Source organism: Macaca thibetana, chromosome 1 (assembly GCF_024542745.1).
Source record: "Macaca thibetana thibetana isolate TM-01 chromosome 1, ASM2454274v1, whole genome shotgun sequence".
In the NCBI taxonomy this organism is placed as follows: domain Eukaryota; kingdom Metazoa; phylum Chordata; class Mammalia; order Primates; family Cercopithecidae; genus Macaca; species Macaca thibetana.
In genome coordinates, this window is record NC_065578.1 from 131,362,325 (window position 1) to 131,370,692 (window position 8,368).

An 8,368-nucleotide genomic window follows, 5' to 3' on the forward strand; every position below is an offset into this window, starting at 1 on the left:
TCTTCCAAATACTTATGTGACATTAGGCACTTCATTAAGCCTTGGTTGGCAATACTGCCAGAAGGGTGGATTTTAAATATTCTTGCCACAAAATAAAAATGATAAGTACTATATGTGAGGTGATAAATATGTTAATTAGCCTAATTTGAGCATTCCACTCTGCATACATGTATCAAAACATCACATATATAATTGTTTGTCAGATAAAAATTTTAAAAAGTATAAAGAAGATTCACTTTCCTCATATAAAAGTAATAATCAAATGTGATAATGTAAAAAAAAAAAGTACTTACAAGCTATAATATAAACTATGAGAAGAATTAAATAATTTTTGTCACTTTCACCATCCACCCACACTTTCAATATTCTTCATCCAAGTTTATATTTTTTTTCTATCTCCTACTTTCTTTCTGGAAGATTTTTTTTTTTCAAACTGAGTTGCAAGTATTTAATATTTTGTTTGTGGTAAATAGATTTTTAACTAATAACATAATTTTTGAGTCAAAGTATTATTTTGTTTTTTGATTTGTATACATAGAGTTTAAGTAATAATTTTATTTACTTAATGACTAAAGGTTTATTCAAGTTTTCTAAATCCCTATAAGGCAATTAAGGGTTAAATAACCACTACCTTTTAAATTAAATTTTCCACCTTGTCAGTTTCATTTCAATTACTTCTTTTCTGTGAACTAGAATATCATCTATTCCTAAAATATGTCCATCAATTCTTCTAGAATATCATCTATCCCTAAAATATGTCCATCAGTTCTGCTACCCTCCCTCCAAATGTTATTCTGTCTCTACTTGTGTTGGGGTAAATGTTTAATGACTGACTTTCCTCTAACAAAGATTCTCTACTTCATTGAACTCTAGTTCTCTTTTTGACTAAACCTCAACCTTGACTTACAAAATCTATAGACTGTCAGCAAAAATTATTTCATCCACCCTCTCCACCTTCCCTCCCCCACCACATGTATTAAAAGACTTAAACACTGACATAGTTTCTAAGAGCTCAAGGCCATAGATGATCCTAGCATCTCTTTAAGTGCCTGCCTGAGAAAATTCAAAGCTACCAAAATAATTTATGTCTATGTGTGTGTGTGCATGTGTGTGTTTGTGTGTGTGTATATATTTTTATATCTGTATATTACTGATTAAATCTGTCCTTACCACTTTAGCGTCTGCATTGTTTAGCTTTGACATAGCCTATCATTTTTTAAAAGGCCCTGATTTATAACATTTGCTGATTGGCATAGTGCTAATACTCCCACTGTATCTGATTCCAAGCTATTGGTGCCACAGAATTTCTAATAAGTTGTCAATCATTTCTCAAAAACTATGAGCAGACTTTAGCACATAACTGCCGGTCTTTTTTATGTTATCACATGACTTGAACCTGTAACTCCATTGACTTCCTCAGTACTAACTAACCTCTCACCCTCTTGTAATGTCTTTTACCACCACTGTTCACAGAAAATGACTGTATATAGCAAAAATAGTAGCAATGTACTGTGTGTTTATTTTACAAAAATATATGATAAAATAGTGTGGATGACAGCAGGGTGGATTTGGAATAAAGGACATACATATATGTGCAAAGGTTCTCTACCTAGTTCATGAATCTGGTGAGACAAAACACATAACAAATCAAGAAAAGCAGATTTGTTACTCATAGACAGGCAGCAATGAGAAACAGAAGCCTGGGGTTCATGACAAGCCCATTCCCACAGCTCAGGAAAGCTGCCCAGACTGAATGGACTTTTACTACACATGCCCCACATTGCACCACAGCGGAGGGACCCCAAAAGCACTAGTCTTTGGAAAACAGATAGACAGTTAATTATAAACATACATTTATCATGCGTCCTAGCAATCCTACACTTATGCATTTTCTCAAATGACATGAAAATGTATGTTTACACATAACCATATCATGTTAAAAATGAATATTATCTAGAGATAGCTTACCGGCCCACCAAAGTCTGTGAGTAAAAAAATACAGATCCAGAAAAGATAACCTAGTATGATGCACAGTGACTAAGTAAGGACCAGCTACCAGTATTATCCAAGGACATTCAAAAGGCAGATGTAGACAAGTTGAGGTGGGATGTGCAGAAAACAGGTGAGTACAACTAAGGAAGACCAATGCATTCTGTGGATGAGTGAGTTTCAGTAATGATTAGAATCATTATGTCATTGTTAAAGGCCAAATATGTTATTGACCAGGTGTGGGTAAGATTCATTACATGTTTCATTCATTACACTTGCATCGAATACTCATCCTATTTAGGTGCTGTGCTAGATTCTGGACATACAACAAATTAAAAAACTGAAATAATTTGAGATGAAATCTAGTTTATAGATGCTTGTAGGAAAGAATGACAAACTATATGTATCTATACATACATAAATGTCCACAAACACATAAATTGCCATACATATTTTGAAGAGAAGCAAAACACACTTCAGAGATAAAAATGAGTGACATAAATTAGACTGAGTGTTCAGAAGTCCTCTCAAAGCAGGCATCACTGCAAATTGATATTTGAACAGAAAAATCACACAATTAAGAGGAGTGAGCCAAATGAAATATTGGGGAAAAAACAGGGTGAAGATCCTGAAGCCAGAAAAATCCGTAATGTATTTGAAGACCTGAAAGGGTAATCAGGTAGCTAGGGAAGAGGGAGCTGAGGGAGAAGAGGTATGAGTCTATGTTGGAGAGGAAGGCAGGGAAGAATTTTGTTTAGCCTTATAAAGTATGGTGAGGCTTTGAATTTTATCTTAAGGGCAATTGAGAATTTCTCATGTTTTTATAAAATGGTATATACAATTCAGATTTCAAATACATTACTTTATATTTTGTGTGGAAAATATATTAGAATAGAATGAGAGTAGGAGAAAGGAATGTGGGTAGAATATTATTATATTAATCCAGTTGAGAGATGTTGGCAATTTACACCAGGGTAGAAACATTAAAGTGAATAAGAAATAAATTGATTCAAGAATATATTTTGTGAAAAGATCGGCATACATTAATAGTTGATCACAATTATGAGTGGAAGAAAAGGAAGCAAAATAGAATATTTAAAATTTTCTAGAAGAAACACAGGGAAACAAAAGCATCAAGATTTCATGGTTAGAAATTTTAAGAAATCAATTTTGACATGTTAAGTTTTAAATTATTAAGAATTCCAATCCAGGCACCGTTGATAAGTGGGAAGTTGAATATATAAGTCTAAATCTCAGAGAAAAAAATGTGGTTTGGAGATAAAAATTTACGAGCCCTTGTGATAGACAGAGATCGTATTTAAATCCATAAGAATAACTCTGAGTATCTAGGGATATAGCACAGCAGGACAACGAAGGCTGGGAAAGACTCACCAGAAAGATAAGAAGAAAATTGGGAAGTAATGATGTCATGAGATTTAGGGAGACTTAAGGAGTAAAAGCTAAGAGAGTTGAGGAATAAAAACTGGTCGTCTGTGTCAAGAGTTCAGGAGAGAGGAAGGAAAAGAAGTTTCTGATGAATTTGGCAGCATGGAGGTCAATAATGGCCTTCACAAAATATTAGTTGGAAGGTCTGAGCCAAAATAAGATTGGAATAAGCTGAGAAGTGAATATGAAGTAAAGAAGAGGAGATATGGTGTTTTGAGAAGTTTGACTGGAAAAAGGAGCAGAGAAATTGATCTCTAGCTGGATGCATATGTGTGGCCAAGGAAATATACATGCTTATTTTTTAAAAGAAGAATGTAGATACTAAAATATTCTTAAATGCTGACATAAGTGATCAAGTAAAAAAATGGAAAAAGTAGAGATGTAGAAAATGAGAAAACCATAAAGAAATGAAGTATTTGAAGAGGTGAAAGGAAGTGAAATTCAGAGCACGTGTGATGATGGGAAGATTATTCAAGGCCAAGCTAAAGGGACATAGAAATTTTATGAATTGAACATTGAGGTGAGAAAGGACATTGGAAGAAAGTCAATGGTGAGCAACACTAGCTTTATCTCTCTTCTGGAAGATGGTCCTCCTGATGCCTTTAATGACTTCCTTGTTACGAAGACTGTAGATAATTGGATTGACCATTGGTGTTAGTACGGAGTAAACTACAGCAAGTGTTCGGTCAAGGGTCAGTGAATAGCTCTTCTTTAGCCGCACATACATGAAGATGATGCTCCCAAAGAAGATGAGGACTACAGCAAGATGTGAGGCACAGGTAGAAAAGGCCTTCTTTCTTCCCGATGCTGTTTTTATCTTCAGCACAGCCCCAATGATCCTTGCATAAGAAAACATGATAAAGAGGAAAGTGATAAGAATTATGAAAGCATTAGTGGCAAAGTCCACCAGAATGTTAGTGGACGTGTCCTTGCAGGCTAAGCTCAGCAAAGGTGGAAAGTCACAGAAAATGTGTCGGATTTCATTGTAAGCACAGAATGGGAGCTGGGAGACCAGGATGACCTCAGAAATGGGACACAGGAAGCCACAAATCCAACAAGCAGCAGCCATCTTGGCACAGAGTGTGGTGGTCATAATTGCAGGGTACTGGAGGGGCCGACAAATGGCCAGGTATCTATCATAGGCCATGGCTGTAAGAAGGTAGCATTCAGAAGCTCCCAAGGAGTGGAAGAAGTAGGTCTGAAGGAGGCATCCTGCAAAAGAAATGGTTTTCTTCTCACTGAGAATATTAGCTAGCATCTTAGGGATAGTGGTAGCTGTATACCACAACTCCAAGAAGGAAAGAACACTGACAAAGTGGTACATGGGTGTGTGCAGAGCTGCATCCAGTCGGATGACTGAGAAGACGAGCATGTTGCCACAGATGGTGAACAGGTATGCCAACAGCAGCAGGACAAAAAGCCAGCCCCTGACATAGCCCACACTGGCAAAGCCAAGGAACACAAATTCAGCCAGGCTTGAATGGTTGTGTTGATCCATGGGAGGCTGAGGTAAAGAAGGAAAGAAGAAAACATTGGATTGATATGACTGCTGAATCCAGCCAAAACTTCATTTCTCTCTCCCTCTTTTTAACTTAAAAGTAGCACTAAAATTACTACTATTACTCTCACTACTATTACTATTACTGTAAAAATAGTAATAGCTAACTCTTCTTAGCACTTAACTATTCATCAAACATTTTTACAAGTGTCTTGCATTCAATATTTACTTAATTTGTATACTTCAATGAGATAAGCACCATTGTTTTGCCTATTTTGCAAATAAGAAAATTCAGGAATAGAGAGAAAGAAACAATTAGAAGACTTTTCTATTTCCTATAGATACTATTTCAAGGAAACAACATTTAGACCATCCTCAAACATTCTAGCTCTGTACTGTATGACTGTTTCCAAACATTCTAACTCCTCTTCCCAGGTCATAGTTTTTCCTTCAGTTAAGTCTTAAAGAGTGAATTTTGGGCATGAGATTAATATAGTAGCAAATCTTTTCTTATTGTTCAGTTCAGTTCATATTTATTGAACAAATATGTGTCAGGTAGAAAGAACATAAAATTCAGCAACGTACAGTCTCTGCCACCAGAAAGCTTACAACCCTATAGAGAAGCAGCCATCTCAATAGGATTTGTAAAGTACGGAACACTTCAGAGTGCCTGAGAAGTGGCTCATTTCTCAGGCCCGGATGACTGAAAAAAAACTTTTAGAGGAAGCCCATAAGATGAATTTTCCAAGAAGATCTGGGATCAGCTATGTAAAAGAGAAAAAGAAATATTTCAGACAAAAATAAAAGCACTGAGCAGCAAGCAGCCCACGTTAAGGAAACACATGTTCCCCTCTATGGTAAGCAAACTGGGAAAGCTCACTCAGTGCTTTAAGACCTTAGCTCCATAGATGTAGGGCATAACTGAAGAATGTTTGCTAGATGAGTGACCTGGTCAGATGTAGACTTTTAAAACATAACTAAAATTTAGCTATTCTGACCTCAAGCTCGGAGATGAAGGTGTGAATTTGCCTTGTGGGTACTGCTGACGGGAAGATGGGTTAGGGTGGTTAGCGTGTTTGGTGTAAGAATGCAGATTCGGCCGGGTGTGGTGGCTTACGCCTGTAATCCCAGCACTCTGGGAGGCCAAGGCGGGCGGAAGTCAGGAGATCGAGACCATCCTAGCTAACACGGTGAAACCCCGTCTCTACTAAAAAATACAAAAAAAAACTAGCCGGGCGAGGTGGCGGGCACCTGTAGTCCCAGCTACTCCTGAGGCTGAGGCAGGAGAATGGCGTGAAACCAGGAGGCAGGGCTTGCAGTGAGCTGAGATCGCGCCACTGCACCCCAGCCTGGGCGACAGTGCGAGACTCCATCTCAAAAAAAAAAAAAAAAAAAAGAAAAGAAAAGAAAAAGAATGCAGATTCAAAAACAAACATGATAAGTGGCAATAAACATGCATCTTGTGTTTTCATAAAATCAATTATATAAATACAGGTGAAAAGTATATAGCTGGCTTGGTGAAATTTCATACAAAATACTATTCTAATTATTCTTAAGCAAAATGTGTAACAGATGCAAAAAGAAAACAACAAAAATCACAATGCAACTTTAAATGCATAAAATGGCAACCAGTGCCAGTCACACCAGACCCTGTGTAGATCATACTGCAGTTGAAGAGAACTGCCCAATTCTAGTTATCATACTGACAAACCAGTCTCTTGCTTATTTTCATCATCCTAACACTCGTCACAATGGCTGTCACATTAAAAGTATTCAATAAGATATTAATAACCAAACGAATTAATTTAAACAATTCATTTAATAATTAGTAGACCAATACTTTCCCTGCACCTCTACCGCTCACCCAACACCGAGCATTTCTTTCAAACTCAAATGCCCTGCAGTAGAAATAAACTTCTTGGTTTGATATTTTAGAATTTGAAATTCATTGGAAGCAGTTGACACTTAAAAGACTCTTCTTGATTCTCTTCTAAACTAAAGAGACTGTACATTCACCTCTCCAATTACGGGAGACAGATATGTTAAAAAAGAAATTCTTGCTTCATTACATTTCATTTTCTTCCAAGTCATCTCTCTTCTTTTCTCCATCTGGGAACTGCTTCTCATCCTTCAGAATCAGATCAAATCTTAACTCCTTAAATATGCTTCTACTGAATCCCTCAGAAAAAGAATTATACATTCCTTTTCTATGCCCTCATAATATTTACATTTAGCACATTGTTACCTTTTTAACAAGTCTGTCTTCCCCATAAATTGTTAAGATCTTTGAGAGCAAATGTAGTACTTCATTAATTATTATATATTTTCCTGCTGATGCCTGGAACAGTAAGCATAGAATTGTGAACTCAATTAATGTTGTATTCTAGCCTAAATTTAAGTTACATTTTCTCTATTGCACCTGAACACATCCTTTTTGTTGTCTTCTTAGCAATTTAAAGCTGACAGTATTCTAATAAACTTAGCTTCTCAAATTTAGTCTGGCCTCAACTTTCCCTAATCCTGTTGAAAGACCCATCATTGCTCCCCCTGACTCAGAGAAATTAAATTCAAGAAATAGTTTTGATCATCTTTTGTGTGCAAGGAACTGTTGTTGGTAATGTTTCCCCTTTATACCAGTTAGATTTTCTGATGCCAACTGTATTTGTAGATCAAGTAAGGTCTAGCAAACATAATAATTTCAGGAGCACCCTAAAGGCCTCTGGACCCCAAATTATTGCATGACCAAATGTCTTTACTCTTCCAAATAGAAAATCTGTGTAAGGCCTTCTCTAGGATAAGCATTTTCAAATGCAGCTTCTCCTGAGAGAATACAATATAAATGCTCCTCAACTTACAAAGGGGTTACAGCCAATAAACCTACCATAATGAAAATAAGTTGAAAATGCATGGAATATACCCAAACATCCTATGTTAGCCTAGCCTCCCTTACGTGTGCTCAGAGAACTTGCATTAGCCTACAGTTGGGCAAAATCATCTAACACAAAGCCGATTTTATAATAAGGTATTGAATATCTCATGTATTAATCTGTTGAATATGTATTGCTTTCATATTACTGTAAAGTAGAAAAAATGTAAGTAGAATTATCGTTCATTGGAGACTGTCTATACCTCTTTAGATGTTCTCAATCACAGCCTCTATTTTACAAATAATTGTTTAAGAAACCTCTACTTTCTACCATCTGTGTCAGCACTTGACCAATCTGTGACAGCACACACTTAAGATAATTTCTTGTCTCTCAACGTTTTAAAAGCAAATGTTTGCTAAACTCTTGGTTGTAGAATGAAGTAAGAATCAAATGGAGGGAATGGTGGACAAGATGGCCTTCAAAGTCTCTTCCAAATCTGATACTCTAAGATTATCAAAATTGAATTATTTCAAGTCCCAGTTGCTTAACTCACATTTTCACTAAACTG

The 8,368-nt window shown here is 36.3% G+C and overlaps 1 protein-coding gene across 1 annotated transcript; it reads right to left on the reverse strand.

Moving 5' to 3' along the window:
• Positions 1-3,817: 3,817 nt before the first annotated feature.
• Positions 3,818-5,174, reverse strand: LOC126936352 (olfactory receptor 6N2). Its single transcript, XM_050759057.1, has one exon. It carries the CDS (start codon positions 4,931-4,933, stop codon positions 3,980-3,982), a length of 954 nt encoding a protein of 317 aa, XP_050615014.1. The 5' UTR covers positions 4,934-5,174; the 3' UTR covers positions 3,818-3,979.
• Positions 5,175-8,368: the final 3,194 nt, after the last annotated feature.

What these genes read in the sequence shown, in the direction of transcription:
- LOC126936352 (XM_050759057.1), bottom strand. Translation starts at nt 4,933, where the DNA reads ATGGATCAACACAACCATTCAAGCCTGGCTGAATTTGTGTTCCTTGGC.